Source organism: Babylonia areolata, chromosome 1 (genome assembly GCF_041734735.1).
Source record: "Babylonia areolata isolate BAREFJ2019XMU chromosome 1, ASM4173473v1, whole genome shotgun sequence".
Classification (NCBI taxonomy): Eukaryota; Metazoa; Mollusca; class Gastropoda; order Neogastropoda; family Buccinidae; genus Babylonia; species Babylonia areolata.
Genome location: NC_134876.1, coordinates 4,683,284 through 4,701,267, shown reverse-complemented (window position 1 = coordinate 4,701,267; position 17,984 = coordinate 4,683,284). Strand labels below are relative to the sequence as shown.

At 41.9% G+C, this 17,984-nt stretch overlaps 2 protein-coding genes across 4 annotated transcripts in view; one reads left to right on the top strand and one right to left on the bottom strand.

Moving 5' to 3' along the window:
• Nucleotides 1-87: 87 nt before the first annotated feature.
• LOC143298759 (enkurin domain-containing protein 1-like) lies at nucleotides 88-11,788 on the top strand. Of its 2 annotated transcripts, none has more exons than XM_076611739.1 (7): nucleotides 88-136; nucleotides 1,186-1,285; nucleotides 1,762-1,922; nucleotides 2,879-3,022; nucleotides 4,305-4,465; nucleotides 5,597-5,733; nucleotides 7,364-11,788. In XM_076611739.1, exons 2-7 carry the CDS (start codon nucleotides 1,222-1,224, stop codon nucleotides 7,522-7,524), a joined length of 828 nt encoding a protein of 275 aa, XP_076467854.1. In that variant the 5' UTR covers nucleotides 88-136; nucleotides 1,186-1,221; the 3' UTR covers nucleotides 7,525-11,788. The 2 variants fall into 2 exon arrangements, with proteins under 2 accessions (XP_076467854.1, XP_076467938.1); XM_076611823.1 differs by having other exon boundaries at nucleotides 131-189.
• The window catches only part of LOC143298627 (broad substrate specificity ATP-binding cassette transporter ABCG2-like), a 47,735-nt gene continuing 41,531 nt past the window's right edge, over nucleotides 11,781-17,984 (bottom strand). For both annotated transcript variants that reach the window (XM_076611540.1, XM_076611611.1), the window contains exon 19: nucleotides 11,781-17,643. In XM_076611540.1, the coding sequence (XP_076467655.1) occupies nucleotides 17,493-17,643 (151 nt within the window). In that variant the 3' untranslated portion in view covers nucleotides 11,781-17,492. The remainder of the gene's footprint in view (nucleotides 17,644-17,984) is intronic.

Genomic DNA, 17,984 nt, shown 5'->3' with positions numbered 1-17,984 from the left:
TTTTGTCAGATATTACAATTTTTGTCATACATAGTATTTGTTGAAAATATTTTTAAATTCCAGAAACGGAAATACATCGATATCAATATGGCTGCTTCGATAGCGTCATAACAACGAGCTGTTGGAAAGCGTTGGTGTATGTTTTGTTGTCCAGTTTATCTTGTGAATAGCGGATATTTCTAGCACCTTGTAAGCGTTACTATTTATGAATTGCAAATTTTTATTCAATATTTCTTTGGATCGGGAACCGGCATGCAGCACAAAATTCTAATGATCCTGATAGTGATACGTCAGGTTTCATTACCTTTTTGAAAAATCCCATCATGAATGAGTCAGTGATCTTCCCAAATATGTGTTGTTCTTAAGTTCAGTTGAAATTAAAAACGTACTGGGAAGTGTGGCACCCATACCAAAAGAGACAATCTATAGCGATAGAAAGGGTCCAAAGAAGGGCAACGAAATTATTAAAAGAATGCAAGAATATGAGTTATCAACAAAGACTTACATACTTGAATCTACACTCACGAAAAGGTTTCAGAAGAGTAAGAGGAGATTTGATTGAAACGTTTAAGGTATTAAATAACAAAAATGATGTAAATGCAAAATATATCTTTAGAATGTCAGATTATAATAGTACAAGGAACTCCACAAAGAAAATTTGTTTAGAACAGAGCAGCACCAGTCTTAGAAAAAATTCATTGGCTGACCGAATTGCACAAACATGGAATGCACTACCAGCCGAAGTTAAACTTGCACAAAATACTAACACGTTCAAAAATCTCCTTGACACATATCTTAAAAGAACATTTTTTTTATTATGAAGAATGAATACAAAGTTTCTTGCAGAAGTGTACTTAATTGCGTATCCCGCCCAACAACAACAAACAAAAGAAGAAAATAGATAAATAAAATAAAATGGAAGAAGTGGAGATGAAGTTTGAAGTGAATAAGTCCATTGTGTTGTTTTGACATGAACCAAATTTGTGTGACTGAGAGTGCTCATCAAGTAAAAAAGATTTGGGGCTGGGGAGTGTTTTTTCACACATAAACTTGGCGTTGAAAGAGTTAGTATCTTACATTTATCATTTGCTCACAGTCAGAGATTTATATTTCTGCATTATTTGGGTTATAGTTCTCATTCAGCCTGTGCATAATTTAAAGATATTTATTTCTGTTGTTGAACAGGAAGCCAGCTTTGTTGTCAGTTTGTGCCGAGGCAAGATGCAGCAAGGAGGCTTGATGATGCAGGGATCAGGGCTGATAGGGTCAGCCAGACAAAGAAAAGGTAAGCACAGATTTATAGGCTCTGCTTGACTGGTAACTTCTTCATAGATTTTATAGGCTCTGCTTGACTGGTAACTTCTTCATAGATTGTCTTCTTAGTATAGTATTCATCACTTTTGAATTGTCTTCACAGGCTGATAGTGTTAGTCTTTTGTTTTCATTGTAGTCAATGTTAAGTTTAACAAACAGACCAGTGATCATTTATTTTAACAGATATAGCCAGTCTCTGATGCTAAAAGTGTGAAAGTAAATCTATAGCACCTCTGAAGTTGGTGACAACCTTTTTTTTTCACTTTCTCTTTAAAAAAAAAAGTGTTGTAGATGATTGATTCACCCACATCTTCTCTTTGTATCAGGTGGGTAACATTTACCAATCAATTATTGAAATTAGCCAATAATAGTTGTATTGCCTGTGTGCACTTTTCAATCATTTGTTGTTTTTTTTCCTGTGACTGATGTTTTTCCATTCTGTTTCAGACTTCAGTATGAAGGATCACATGTTGGAAAATGTGCGTCGCATGCGCCAGATTCAAAAGAAAACCCAGGAGAAAGAGGCAGAGTCTGTGAAACCAGTGAAAGTTATGTGGAAGTCTGACAAATATACTGATGTTCCTTCTAGAATCAAACAAGATTTAGAGGTAAAGAAATGGAAATCATCTGGAACAACCATCGTGTAATCATTTTGCTGAAGACCACATCTGTACCATTGATGTAGATTGTCAGTTTTTTCAAGTGATTGTTTCTAATCTGCAGAAAAATACAGGCACACACACATGCTTGTTTATGTGCTTTTGTATGTACATGTGTTTGTGTATGTGTGTGTGGGAGGGGGTTGGGGGGGGGGTGCATGTGCATGTGTGTGCATGTGTGTGTGTGTGTGTGTGTGTGTGTGTGTGTGTGTGTGAAAATGAGAAAGAACCATAAACTTCATTCCGCCTTTAGAAAGGATTGAGACAGGAAAGCTCACAGCAGCCAATTTATAAACATTGTTGATTCTGCAGGAAACACATGATCAGACTCTTGCATGCTCTGGTATATTCCATCTTCCTGTCAGCATGCGAGACATGGACCCTTACTGCTGATTTGGAAAGAAGAATTCAAGCCATGGAAATGAGGTGTTATCACAGGATACCAAAACACCAGTTAACACTGATCATGTCACCATGAACATCATGCAGCACATTGGATCATTTTAAGGGCTGCTGACATCAGTTAAAGAAAAGAAAGCTATGCTGGCATGGCTTTGTAAAAAGATCCAATTGCCTTGCAAAAACAATCTTCCAAGGAACTGTTGAGAGAGGGAGAGATGGAGGGGAAGACCGAAAAAAAAACCAACCCCAGTGGACTGATAACAGTGCAGAATGGACAGGAAAACCACATATAGAGACCCAAGCTTTGATGCACAACTGACAGACCTGGAGGAATCTTGTAAACAGTGCCCCAATGAATCTTCACAGAACTGAGGGAGAAGAAGATTTTGCAGGTAGCAAGTTGATTTTTTTTCTTCGTATTACCCTTCTGATATTATCTATTAAAAAAAAAAAAAAAAATTATACATTTATTCGGTAATATTCCTGTTCATTTTGCTTTCCAGAACCCCCCTTCCTCACGCCCGGGGTCTGCTACATTCCTGAGGGCCCACTCTCGGGCAGGTCCCCCTGTGAAGGTGGAGTCTCGGCCATGCACACCCGATGCCTCTGACAGGGTGTCCGTACCTCTGGCTCTGTCAGCAAGTGAGGTGAGACTGGAAAAAGAGCAGCCTTTTGGTTCAAACCTTGCGTGGAGCAGTGGCCTAGTGATAAAGCGCCTGACTAGTGGTACAGCACCAGACAAGTGGTAAAGCGCCTGACTTGTGGTAAAGCACCTGACAAGTGGTAAAGCACCAGACAAGTGGTAAAGCACCTGACTAGTGGTAATGCACCTGACTAGTGGTAAAGCACCAGACAAGTGGTAAAGCACCAGATAAGTGGTAAAGCACCTGACTAGTGGTAATGCATGTGACTAGTGGTACAGCACCAGACAAGTGGTAAAGCGCCTGACTAGTGGTAAAGCACCTAACTAGCTGCTGGTAAAGCACCTGACAAGTGGTAAAGCACCAGACAAGTGGTAAAGCACCTGACTAGTGGTAAAGCACCTGACTAGTGGTAAAGCGCCTGACTGGTGGTAAAGCACCTGACTTGTGGTAAAGCACCAGACAAGTGGTAAAGCACCAGATAAGTGGTAATGCACCTGACAAGTGGTAAAGCACCAGACAAGTGGTAAAGCGCCTGACTAGTGGTAAAGCACCTGACAAGTGGTAAAGCGCCTGACTAGTGGTAAAGCGCCTTACTGGTGGTAAAGCACTTGACTTGTGGTAAAGCACCTAACTAGCTGCTGGTAAAGCACCTGACTAGTGGTAAAGCTCCTGACTAGGAAGTGAGTGTCCAAGGTGAGAGTCCCTCCTACGGACCAGGATTTTTTTCTCCCCCATGCACTGGACCTTTCATGGTGACTGGGTGCTAGTATTTTGGATGAGGCGATAAACTGAGGTCCCGTGTGCAGCATGCACCTAGTGCACGTAAAAGATACTATATAAACAAAATGGTTTCCCCTGGCTAATTCTGTAGAAAAATCCAATTTGATGATGAAACAAGTTCACCTGCAGACAGATTAAAAAAAAAAAAGAAAGAAAAGAGTGGGGCTGAACTGCTGTGACACACTCTCCCCAGGGAGAACAGCCCAAATTTCACACAGAGAAATCTGTTGTGACTAAATAATAATCTAAAACAGTAAACACAATTCTCTTTTTTTTGTTGTTTGTTTTGTAATGGTGAATTAGTTTCAGAATGTTTTTCTGGTGGTCGCTAGACCGCTGTTTTGAGAATGGGCACTGTATATATCCTCACCATCTTCTTCTTGTTATCATTATTATTGTCATCATTATTGTTGTTATTATCATCATCATCATCATCATCATCATTATCATTATTTTTGTTATTATTGTCATTATTATTGTTGTTACTGACGTTTCTTTTGAACAGGTGAAGATGGCGCGTCATGACGTGGACTTCATCAAGGTGAACGGCCGCAGCGCAAAGCACTCCCGACTGCAGCGTCCACCCAGCGCCACCGCTCAAGAGGAGCGCAAGAAGAGGAGCGAGGAAGCCATGATGGACTACAGCCTGGGGGAGGTTCCTGCATAGTGAGTCTTTCTTTCAGCCCCTGCTCACTGTATGGCTTACCTGCACTTGGTAAATATTACCATCCTTATATCATACTCGGAGAATGGTGAGGAGGAGGGTGGCTAGACACCCTGGTGGAATTAAATGACCCATCAAAGGGCGCCAGCTCTGGAGAGCTATATTATATTTTTTGTATGAGTATCCATATCAAATCAGATCAAGCATAAGAAATTAGGGGGAGGGGAAGGAGGGAGCGTTTCTAAAGTTCTCTATAAGAATGTATTCACTGCCAAACCCTTCCATTTCCAAACCCTGTTGTTTTTATCATTCACGGGCATTTTCCATTCATGCATCATCATCATCATCACTGTTTTTCGTGTGTCTTGTGTGCAGTTTGAAGAACTGCAAGAAGTAGTGGCATAAAGAGGAGGAGGAGAGAATCGCCAGCATCATAATCATCATCATCATCATTATCATTGACATCATCATCATCATCACTGTGTCAGTGTGCAGTTTGAAGAACCGCAGTAAGCAGTGGAAGGAAGAGGAGGGGGAGAGAAGAGCTAGCATCATCATCATCAGAATCATTGTCATCATCATTATCATCACTGTGTTTCCTGTGTCTTGTTTGTAGTTATCAGTGGAAGAAAGAGGGGGAGGAGAGACGAGCCAACATCATCATCATCATCATCATTGTCATTATCACTGTTTCCTGTGTCACGTGTGCAGTTTGAAGAACGCAAGAAGCAGTGGAAGAAAGAGGAGGAGGAGAGAAAAGCTAACATCGTCAACATCATCATCATCATTATCATCATTATTGTGTGTCCTGAGTCCTGTGTGCAGTTTGAAGAACTGCAAGAAGCAGCGGAAGAAAGAGGAGAGAATCGCCAGCATCATAATCATCATCATTATCGTCATCGTCATCATCATCACTGTTTGTCCTGTGTGCAGTTTGAAGAACCGCAAGAAGCAGTGGAAGAAAGAAGAATCGCCAGCATCATAATCATCATCATTATCATCATCATTGTCATCATCACTGTTTGTCCTGTGTGCAGTTTGAAGAACAAGAAGCAGTGGAAGAAAGGGGAGAGAATCTCCAGCATCATAATCATCATCATTATTGTCATCATCACTGTTTGTCCTGTGTGCAGTTTGAAGAACCGCAAGAAGCAGTGGAAGAAAGAGGAGGAGGAGCGAATCGCCAGCATCCCTGACCCTGCCATGCCGCCAGGACACAGGGCTCTGCCTGAGAACGAGCGTTTGGAGACACTGGCTCTTCTGCAGAACAGTCCGTACCAGTTTCAGTTTTTAGTTTCTCAAGGAGGCATCACTGTGTTCGGATAAATCCATGTACGCTACACCACATCAGCTCAGCAGATGCTTGACCAGCAGCATAACCCAACGTACTCAGTCAGGCCTTGAGTGCATGCATGTATATTTAAATTAATGTTTGTGTACCCACATATCAGAGTGGATTACTGCTACAGAATTTTGCTAGAAAACAACACTCTTGTTGCCATGGGTTCTTTTTCAGTGCGCCAGTTGCATGCTGCACACGGGTCCTCAGTTTGTCGTCTCATCCGAATGACTGGACACTCAGTTTGATCTTTCAGTCAAACCTGGGAGAAAAGGCGAGAGTGGGAGTTTGAACCCAGACCCTCACGGACTCTCTGTATCGGCAGATGGGCATCTTTTTTTTTTTTTTCTTTTTTTTTTGCTCCCCCATCATCTGCACCGTTTCAGTGGCATTACTCCCACGCCGCCCATTTAGATTCCCCAATACGCGGCCACACCCGTGTTCGTCCGTCGCAGTTTCAGCGTCGGCAGTCCACAGGGAACCATCGATGTTAGGTCACCAGTAGGCCACACACCAGAGGAGACCCTGCACTGCTGCTGAGTCACTTCGGTGGTGTTCAGTGGTGCCTGTTCTGTTTTAACGTACTTAGGACACCACCTACTAAGCCCCCTACTAACGACAATAATGGCTTAGTCGTGGAGCCAGACTGAGTGAGCGTCCCTCCCAGAGTGGAGACCGCCACCACGTCCCTCAAACAACAGCCCCCCATGAATCTGCCGACGCTGACGACATTGACAGGACTCACCCCAAGCACGGAAGTGGAGGGGTATCGAAACTGAGGTTACCATGAGAGCAGGGCATGAAAGGCCACATACTTTGAGACGATTTTGTTTATATGGGCATCTTAACCATTCTACCACCTTCCTCCTGAGTAACAGCGTGGATTATGTACTGGTTTTTGTTTGTGTCTGTGGGTCATTAACCTCTTGACTGCTGACCCTTGGTGAAATGAGATCAGTGTGGCATCAGTTTGAAGTGCAGTTACCACTTTTTTGTGCCCTTACCCATGGCATCATTCATTTTGCTGAACAAAAGTAATGCAGTCCCAAGAGGAAGAAGTCTGGACAGAGAATGATGACTGTCAACCTGACCTGTAAGCTCTACTGTCTTATCTACAGTGAGGTGACAGCACTTCGCGGATGAGCATACTTGTCAGCAGGAGTTTAGGGGTTAAGTGGCCTTTTGGCGTGTTTTTTTGTTTTGTTTGTGTTTGTTTTATATGCATAATTTTTCAGCGACGTCTGCATAATTATGGGTCATTATCAAAGCCATTCTGTGAAAGAGGAAAGAGATGGTCAGTTCTAAGATATTCCTTTTATTTAGAATTGTATTTTTTCAGAATTAAATTGACTAAAGTCTGTATACTTACTATGTTCAGATTGTGTTTGTGTGTGTGTGTGTGTGTGTGTGTGTGTATGTGCATGTGTGTGCGTGTGCGTGTGCATGTGTGTGTGCATGTGTGTGTGAGTGTGTGAGCATGTGTGCGTGTGTGTATGTGTGGAGTGTGGGTATGTTTGTGTGCGTGCATTTACATGCACATATGACGTCTTGTTGTTTGCAGAAGAGAAGGAGCTGGTGCGAGAACTGGCGGCCCTGCCCATCGGCACGGACACAGTCAGGGTCCGCAACAAACGCAAAGAGACGGAAAGCAAGCTGGCCGAGCTTGAAGAGGCACTACGCATCTTCTCTCGTCCCAAAGTGTTTGTAAAGGTCGACTCTTGAGCTTGTGTGTGTGTGTGTATGTGGTGCCAGACAGTTGAAATTGGGGCAGCCCGCTCCCTTTTTTTTTTTTTTTAATAATTTTTTTATAATGGATTCATCATCACTACCTCTCCTACCTGCCTGTCTGCCTGCATGCAGCACATCGTCTCTCTCTCTCAGCTGACTGAATCGCAACAAGAGGGAAGAAGGATCAGTCAGTTTTCAAAGAGGTGTTCAGCGAACTTGTGTGCATCCACACTCACGTATATGTGCTGTTACACAGAGACACAAACACATAACACGCAGACCACAATGTGACATATATATATATATATATATATATATGTGTGTGTGTGTGTGTGTGTGTGTGTGTGTGTGTGTTATACAAACTGAGGAGAAAGAAGCAGATATATATTCTGTCGTTTGCAATATGACTGTACTATCTTGCAAGGCAAAAGAAAAAGAGGGCCTCAAGTGAGGTCATCTTTACGGGTGCTTCTTGTTTATGAGAGAAACCAAAGAACATGAAAGTTGCTTTTCTTTTTTATTTTTTCATTATTTTTTTGTATTTGTTTTTTCTTTATGAATACACCAAGGGTGCTATTAGCTAATTTTTTTTGTTTTTGTTTTTTTGTGTTAGTTTTTAGTTTATGAATGGAACCAGAGGATATTTTTTTTCCTTTTTTGAAGGGTATACATTGCATGGAATACAGATGACAGCACAGTTCACATTCCTGCATCAAATACTAATGTATAAATGCTGATTTTATTATGGTGTGACCATGTAATGCAAGGATTTTACATGTGAAGGGTAAAAACCAAGACAAGGGTGTAACATGCAGATATTATTATTGTGTTCACTGAGTTATGCATGGATTTTTGCAAGTGAAGGGTGAAAAAGATTCTACACTCATTTGATAAACAGGCTGTACTGTAGAGGTCGTATGGGTCATGTCATGCAGTCTGATCTGGAAGAACACGCTGTGGGAATACACACCAAATCCAAGTGCTTTATCCAGCTACTGCCTTGCTATTCAGCCGTTCGAGTCCTATACACAGACCAACATTTCTGCTTCCCCACCCTTGAGTGGTGGTCTGGATGGTAGTCATTCGGATGGAATCCTGTAAGCAGCAAGCACTTGGTGAATGCAAAAGAACACATGGCAACAAGAGGGTTGTTCCCGACAATGTTCTGTAGAAGAGGTCACTTTTGTATATGTATTTGTATTTCTTTATCACAACAGATGTCTCTATGTGATATTTGGGCTGCTGTCCTCAGGGAGAGCACGTCGCAACACTACAGCGCCACCCATTTTTTTTTTTTTTTTTTCCTGTGTGCTGTTTTATTTGTTTTTCCTATGAAGTGGAATTTTCAACAGAATTTTGCCAGGAACAACCCCTTTGTTGCTGTGGGTTCTTTTACGTGCGCTAAGTGCATGCTGCACACGGGACCTTGGTTTATCGTGTCATCTGAATGACTAGCGTGCAGACCACCACTCAAGGCCTAGTGGAGGGGGAGAAAATATCGGCGGATGAGCCATGATTCGAACCAGCGTGCTCAGATTCTCTCGCTACCTAGGCGGACGTGTTACCTCTAGGCCATCACTCCACTTTGATAGTAAAACCAAAAACACTTGCTGACAGAAAAAACAGGAAGAAAAAAAAACCATGGATGGTGCTGCACTGTGGTGACATGCTTTCCCTATGGAGGGCAGCCTGAATTCACACAGAGAAATCTGTTGTGACAAAAAATGATACAAAACAATACTGTGCAGAATAATTCAATAGTTTACCATTGTGCCAATTTCTATATGTGGTCACAAGTGAAATTTTGGTTCTGACCTCCTGTGTAACTGCACTGTTATGAACAGATAAATAAATACCAGCAGAATTGATTATTTTTATCATACGAAGAAGCCTGGGTTTTATAGGGATTTCATGAGAGCTGGTAGGAGTGAAGGTAAATCAGGTAGCTGAGTGGAAGACTGCAACAGCATCAGGTACTTTGATGTGAGAGGCACTGTGGCAGAATCGGCTAGATTTCTGATCCAGTATTCACCAATGATCAGGATTCAAGGCCTCATTTTGGCATGGTGTTGTGTTCTTGGCACAGGCACTTTTCTCCACGTTTCCTCACTCCACCCAGACATAAATGGGTACCCTGACTTTGGTTGGGAAAGGCTTAAATGGTGGAAGAAGAGGATTGGGCCTCACCTTCCTATTCCGAGCCTTAGACACAGTGGATTTGAATTCACTGCCCCAAAAGGGACTTTTAACCTTGAAATTATGGACATGAATCATGTTGATGTCAACTGACGACAAATGATGCAATGAAAAGTCACCATTTCAATGTAGGTAGTGGAGAATTCATGAACAAGTGAAAAATCATTTATGCATCGTGTGTGTTGAAATGTCCTTTTGCATATGATTCAGATTTGTAAACTGTGTTTACATTTTGTGTCATTACTAACATGTATTTGTTAACGTGTGTGTGTGTGTATGTGTCAAATGCCTGATAATTATGTTATCAGCTTCTTCAAATTTTGAAGTAGTAATCATAAGCTGGAAATAGAAACAGGGAGACACAGAGGAATACCACGAGAGTTACAGCTTTGTAAGGTTTGTAACATGTCTGTGATTGGGGACGAGTTCCATTTTATATTGGAATGTCCAAATTATGATCAGTTGCGAAATAGATACGTTCCTAAAAAAATATTTGTCTCCATAATCGGTTTTTAATTATTGCAATATGCTCAAAGGAGGCAAAAAAAGTCTCGGTTGTGATCGCGCCTTAATATGAGCTCGAATGCCCAATCGGGACAAGTAGTTTTGTGACCTGTTTTGATTCATCATCATACACAAAACGAGAGCGCCAAAGAATCGATAGACAGAAAATACGAAAAAAACTTAACCGTAGGCAGAGCACCGGAGCAGGAGTCAGATGGCTGCTGGAAAAAGAGGGTGCTAGTCAGGGATGCAATGGGGAGGTAACCTACTACGGGAGGTTATCGGCCGTAGCTACTTTTGTTTTCTCTGCATAGGCGGGTAGTAGTTTGCACAGGACAGGAATCAGACCACTGCCGCAGTCTGCACTAGTGGGTCACGGTTAAGTATGTGTAATTAGAAGTTATTTTACCTGTAAGTAAGATGATTAGATTTTGCAAATGTTGCCTCGCTGCACTTTTGGAGTTAAAAGACATTTGTGTTTTCCCAACTTTTATGTGACCATTGTTGTGTATTTGGAAATGTTTGTTCTGGGCATGAAAATATTATTTTGTAGTAATCCTCCATACTCCAGTAGGAGTGAAAGGATAATGAAAACTTGAAACTTGTGAAACAAAGTGCACGTCTGTTGTCTGAAAGTAGTGCTCTGATGGTACTGACAGTTGGATGTTGCTCATTCCAAATAAAAACAAACAAAAAAAGATGTTATCTCATGTCCTTGTCTCTCTTTCTCTATCCTTTCTTTTCCCCCCTTTTCCCAATTGCTTTTGTGTACACACACATTGAATATGAAATGCTTCTTCTATAGTCATATAGGGTATAACTTGTATTTCTCTGCAGTTTATTTTGTTCTTGTTTTCTTTTGCTTTTTTCGGGTTTCTTTAAAACACGCTTGTGTACATTTTTACTTTTTTCTCCTCTTGTTTTGTTTCTTGTATTTCCTTGACCAGTTTATTATTTTGTTTTGTGAGGGTCGAAGAAGAACAGACCAGAGTATGCTTATTCCTCTAGAGACCTAAGTAGAAATTGAAAAAAAAGTTTCAATTTTGATTTCATGTAAGAACAGGCCAGAGTATGCTTATTCCTCTCCCTAAGTAGAAATTGAAAAAAAGTTTCAATTTTGATTTCATATACAGACTTCATGCCTATATGAAGGAAAGTTCCCATACAGTTATGAGCAGTGACAAAAAAAAAAGATAAAAGAAATAGAAATATGAAAAAAAGTCGTCCAGCTCTGACAACCTCGGCTGGGTTGCACAAACAGTGCCAAGTTAGCTCAGCACCACAAATGTTTTCCCATGACTATGGAACTTGCGCAGATTTAGAAAACTCCAAGCAAACTCAGCACTGTTCAGATCGCTTTTGCCCTGGTCAGAGAACAGCTGGTCTTTGTGCATCAACAGACACACATCTGACCCCAGCACTTGTTGGGGATACATTAATTATTGAATGACATTCAGTTTCTATGATTTTACATCATAAGTGACAGCATAGAGGTCCAAATGTTAAGTTATTTCATTGAACGTTCAACCTTCCGTAGGGTTCAACCCCACCACCCCCACCCCCCACGAGCTGACCATGGTTGTGTTGCAGAATCCGTTTTTCTGTTCCAAATGATAGGACACAGGTCATACTTATTCTTGAAGGGAAACATGAGGGTCTTCTTCTACCAGTCCCATCACCAAAAGCAAGGTTTGTTCATTTGTTAACTGTCGCAGGTCAACCTGGCTTGTGGGTGTCTTCAAGGTTGGTAGTTCTTGCCTTTAATTAAACCCTTGACTGCTGCTGAGAAGTATGCTGCTCATCAGTGAAGAGCTGTCACCTCACCAAGATAAGACAGAACTTAAGTCAGGATGTCGGTCAGCATTTTGTGTTTGGACGTCTTCGTCTTGTGATTGCATTCCTTGGATCACCAACATAAAATTTTCAATTTAACCCCAAGGCTGCCTATATGATGAGGTAACTCGTCAGCACTTGCATGTGTGCTTCGCTGCCACAATGGCGAGATAACTCGTCATCGAAATATTCTGACTCTTCCCTGGTTTGCATGGAGTTCATTGACAAAAATACTGGTAGCTTTAGCTTGGGGAATCTTTCTAGATTCTATTCATACCTAGAAACCCCATCTACGTCATGAGGCAGTCCTTTATTTGAATGTTTTGGTTGGGTTACTGCCGCAGTGTTTGCCTGGCTCCTCTCCTCGCCCGCTCAACAAAATGTCGGACTCCGTTTGCTCAAGACATGCGATAGTGTTGCCCTAAGTCAACCAAGATTGCTTTCTTTAGCTGATGCTCAGAAAGAATTGAAGTGTAAATTCGAAGGAGAAGACAGTGATGAACTTTTATAGGATGATTTGATAGAAAATAAAGGAGCAATGAAGAGACTGGCCAAGATATGATTGTCAGTGAGTGATGTTGACTGTACAGCTGTAAAAGGCAGAAAATGAGCAAATTATTATATTACATGTAGCAGGTCACGGTGTGAGTGATATTCTTGGCACTCAGCCAAAGCGGTCTGGTGAGAACTGGATGAAGTGACTGTGTGAGAGGGGTGAAGAGGAGAGGGGTGGAGACCGAGGGGGCGTGGCCCCACATCCATATTATCACTTGGAGAAGTCACAATGCATTGTGTATCTGTCTCTTTAACTTTTTAAAAATTTTTTTTATACTGTGGTTGTTCTAGTATAATTTGTGTGTGCAGGTATTATCCATTTGTCCAGAAAATATATCTCAGTGCAAATTACCTGACTAATGTTTGTAATGAACAAGTTGAAGATGTGACAAAAAATAAAACACTGATTCAAAAACAACAGCATGTCACTGAAAAAATATAAAATGGGAAAACATCATGTTTTTTGTATTCTTTATTCATTTACCTTTCAGAAAATATGTACTTTTATGGGTCTTTCTCCAATAACAAAGAGCACAGAATTTTTGGAAAATATATACCTGGTAACGATAAACTGAACTGGCCCTTTGTCAGATCCGTTTCTACAGGTCAGCTGTATCATTTTACTGATGTTCATTAACGTCATTGATGGCATTTTGACATTGGAGAAATGGCTGAATTTTCATATTATCTATTTTATGAGGAAATTAAAAAAATGACGACCCTTTTAAACATTACAGTCCTCAGATGTAAAGTTTGGATCTGGATCACATTTGATATGCAGTGTCCAGCTTTCCTAAAAATCTGGAATATTCAAGCCTGATATAGGTGTATCTCTTTTGTGATGTGACAACTGGACATATTACTCTGGGATACAGTTATATTTGTGTTCATTGAGGAAACAAACAAATGAAAAGAAACATCAAATCCTCTTTCAGTACCTTCCTCCTATCTTTCCCACACAGACATGGGCGAGATTGTATGTACAACTGCAAATAGCAGCATTTACTCAAGTTACAGAACATCACATAAAAACATTAAAAAGAAAACACCTCATTTGCAGTAGCCAATTGTTCACCACCATGTACTCACATCAGTAATGCTAACCTGGTTTTATTTAACAAGTATTTGAGGTATTTGCTGTAGTATTAGTATCAGTAGCTCAAGGAGGCGTCACTGCGTTCAGTCAAATCCATATACGCTACACCACATCTGCTAAGCAGATGCCTGACCAGCAGCGCAACCCAACGTGCTTAGTCAGGCCTTGAAAAAAACAACAAAAAACAAACAAAAAAAGAAAAAAAAAAGAAAATAATTTTTTTTAAATAATCGTTGGAGATCAATAGATATCAATATTTTCCATCAAATCTTCAAGAAAACTGCATAGTTATCACGTTATCACAGTAATATAACACCACTCACAACAAAAGTAACTAGTGATGGAATTTCTACCAATCAAAAAAATTTAAAGATGCCTTTTCTGCAACAAACTTAAGTAGATTATATATGAACTTAAATAATTACCAACACAAAAACAAAATAAATAAAAATAATCCCCATACAAAACATCCTTTTAAAACCTAATATTTCAATTTCATTAGAAAAAACTTTTGTCAAGTATAACCAACCACCTGCGAAAAAGGAAATTTTCTATCTAAAATTACGTTTAAATAACATACTTACTGTGACCCAACTAGTGCAGGCTCCGGCAGGGGTCTGACATTCCTGTCCTTTGCAAACTACTATCCGCCTATGCGGAGAAAACAAAAGCAACTACGGCCAATAACCTCCTGGAAGTAGGTAACCTGCCCTTTGTCCCGCTGGCTAGCGCCCTCTTTTGACGGCAATATGCCATCACCAGCACAGCGAGCAGGGAGAACAGGAAGCGGGGAGGACGTGGTCTTAAATTTGGGTCACAGTAAGTATGTTATTTAAACGTAATTTTAGATAGAAAATTTCCTTTTAATTGCCCATACTTAACCGTGGCCCAACTAGTGCAGAATAGCGCGACAAGGTGGAGGGCTCGCCTGTTCTACTGTCTGTGCTGCGATGGCCTGTTGTGCAACTACCACAGAAGTGATGCCTCTTGAGCCATCATCCCACAAGCGTGCGACATCTCTCAGGTAGAAGTAGATGAAGGTGGCAGGGTTTTTCCAGTAGGCAGCATCCATGACTTGCAGCCGTGTTGAGTGCGCTAAGGCAAGAGAAGAGGACCATGCTCTGACTTCATGTGCTCTGGCTGAGGAGGCATCAAGTCTCAATCCTTCTGTTCTATCGCCAGTGCGCTGCGATGGCCTGTTGTGTGACCACTGCAGAGGCAACACCTATTGTGGGAGAGGTCTGTGGACCACAGCTGTGCTGATAAATGTAGTGCAAAGAAAATCGGGTCGGTGTGTTGAATCCACACTTTACTGAGAGCCCTTCGAATCAAAGGAAGGGAAGGAAACACATACCCTATAGGGTTGTCTCACTTTTGCGCGGTTGAGCGTCAATGCAAGGAGGTGCACATGTGGTTTGATCTGATGATTCCACATTGGTTGTGGGCCGATAGTGGAAGTGACATATGTGTTTAGAGGAAACTGTGGCACGAGACAGGTAAGCCACCATGTTGGGCTTGCCTTAGGCGTGACAGCCAGATCTGTAGAGCTCCTCCATGAGAGCTGACAGGCGATAGGCGCTCCCCCCGCCACTTTTCTGTCGTTGCCAAAAAAGACAGCACTGGCATGTTGCCTATGCATAGAAGGGCAGACATTTGGCAACAAGAGACTTGAGGTCCTTGGTGTCTCTGGGACAGGGCTGTGTAATTGCCCAGGTAGGTACCATCACGAAGGGGCATACGGAAGGCTTGGTGGCTTCTCTACCTGAGTGTGGCATGTTGGAGCAACCTGTAGAAAGTTGTCGGCAGTCAATGGCTGGGTTGGATCAGGCTGTGGGAGTGCACTTCGTGTGCCCGCAGGTCACTGAGTCTCATTCTGTGGTGGAATTCCTAAGGGAAGAGGGTTTCCATGGGGAAAATTTTTGCTGAAGGTTCTTTAGTGAGAAAGGGGACCGGATCCATGACAGGCCTCTGGCTGTGTGTGGTGCGCACTAAGTCTGGGATGGAGCAGGGCGGGGGCAGGGAGGAAAGTGGCTGTAGATGTGTTGTACTGGCCATTTACATCAAATCACTGATCTGACATGTGTTTTCAGTATGGCCAACAGTAAAGTGAGAGCTGTATTATCAGCGGCTTCTGAATTGCAAAGGGAAATCATTTGCAGCTTAGTCTTTCATGAAGGACTATGTCTCTCAGACTAGAAGTCAAATTGCACTGGGACTTAGTGCTGTAGCCTTGGGGGCTAACTAGCCTGTGGGATCCATCCCTATAGTGAGTCCTAAGGCCCTCTTGATCGAGGCACTGGGGATGCAACTTGGGCAAAACACTCTCTACTATAAATTGTATAATCAAATTCCAGCCCGAATAATCGGGGCAGCAGCTGCCTCCTCTGTTGATCTGATGGTCATTGTTGTACACGACTGATTATCATATACTGGTCCGACTGGCAGGGCCGAGAAAACGCGGATCGCGTTGAGTGCGTTCGCGGATCGATAAAATGACATTAAAGGCAACACTGAACTGAGTGTGTGGCAACAAACCTCTAGAAGTCACCAGAGGAGGTGTAGGAGGTGGTGGAGGTCTGGAGTCGACCGGAGGAGGCGGCGGGTTGGCGTTACTGAGAGGGCCTGGAGTAGAGGGCCCAGAGTGTCAGCGAATCGATTGCGATCGCGCCTTAATTTTAGCGTGATTGCCCAATCGAGCTACATAATAATGTGACCTGGTTGGAGACAAAATTTGACAAAAAACAGGAACGCCAGAGAATCGACAGACAGACAGAAAATACGAAAAAAACTTAACCGTATGGAGAGCACAGGAACAGGAGTCATGATGGCTGCCGGAAAAAGAGGGCGCTAGCCAGTGGGACAAAGGGGAGGTTACCTACTTCCGGGAGGTTATCGGCCGTAGTTGCTTTCGTTTTCTCCGCATAGGCGGATAGTAGTTTGCACAGGACAGGAATGTCAGACCCCTGCCAGAGTCTGCACTAGTTGGGTCACGGTTAAGTATGTGTAATTAAATGGAGTATGACTGCCAAAATGGCTGGGTGAAAGACTATATACAAAAGAATGAAAGTAAGGCAGAATTTCAATATTGATCCACATGTTGAGCGCAAACAGTTGGTTGGATTAACATGACAATCCCCCCCCCCCCCAACCCCCCCCACCAAAAAAACAACAACAAAAAAACAACAAAAAACAACAACCCAGTTTTGATCTAGATGGCATGTGCAAAATCTTGGCCGGACTGGCATAAAAACTTTAAACACCTTTCTAAAGACCCATGGGAGCCTCAACCACATAAACAACCCAAGAGTTTTGTTTCAGTTTCAAGTAGGTGTCAAAGTGTGCAACACCACATCTTTTTTGAAAACAGAAAAGAAAAAGAAGAAAAAAAGAAAACAAAAAAACAACAAATAGGTACACACATCAAAATATAATGAAATGAAAGATCAGTAGTTGCCAAATGATTGAGAAAAAAAAAAAAAAAAAAAAGAGGGGGGAGAAAAAATAAAATGAAAGAAAATGAAAATACTGAAATAAGAATAAAAATGAACACTCAAAATTCTCTCTCTCTCTCTCTCACACACACACACAGACACACGCAAACAGATATGCACACCCCCACAAAATCACACCACTTGCCCTGTGCTCAACTCAGATACACACACACATACACACACATCAAAGACTTGTATGCCCTGATGCACTCCGATGCCTGCCCCACAAGAAATGTCGCAAAAACTGGCAGCGCTCAGCCCTGTGCTGTTGTTGTCACTGTGCATTATCACCGCAGTTTGTTGAGGCGGCGAAGCTGAACGTAGCTCAGGACGAAGAAACCCAAAGCGAAGATCAGCAGAGCCACTTCGTTCACCCACAGGTCCCATGTTGTCTCGTACGGGATGTCTTGCGCTTCCAGGTAGGCATTGCCCAGGTCGCTATGTAGCAAAATATAAAAAAATTAAAGAAGTGTTTAAACAATGGCTCTTTTTTCCCCTATTGTTACAAGTGTATTTATCCATTCAGACATACACACAGACTCACACACACATTCACACCCAAACACACTCATTCACAACAAACATGCGCACACCTGCAAAATCACTTTGCCTCAGCTCTAAAGAACTTTATTTTCTGTCTCTGATATATACACATATCCACACACACACACACACACACCTTGTCACATGAATATGCATATAAAAACATGCACACACCCACAAGATTACCACTTAGCATCAACTTAAATGAACCTCTTTATTTGTCTTAGATACACACA

Bases quoted from the DNA above. Each gene is read 5' to 3' on its own strand.
- LOC143298759 (XM_076611739.1), top strand. From the start codon at position 1,222: ATGCAGCAAGGAGGCTTGATGATGCAGGGATCAGGGCTGATAGGGTCA. The intron at 1,286-1,761 runs GTAAGCACAGAT...ATTCTGTTTCAG, and splicing joins GTCAGCCAGACAAAGAAAAG to ACTTCAGTATGAAGGATCAC. The intron at 3,023-4,304 runs GTGAGACTGGAA...TCTTTTGAACAG, and splicing joins TGGCTCTGTCAGCAAGTGAG to GTGAAGATGGCGCGTCATGA.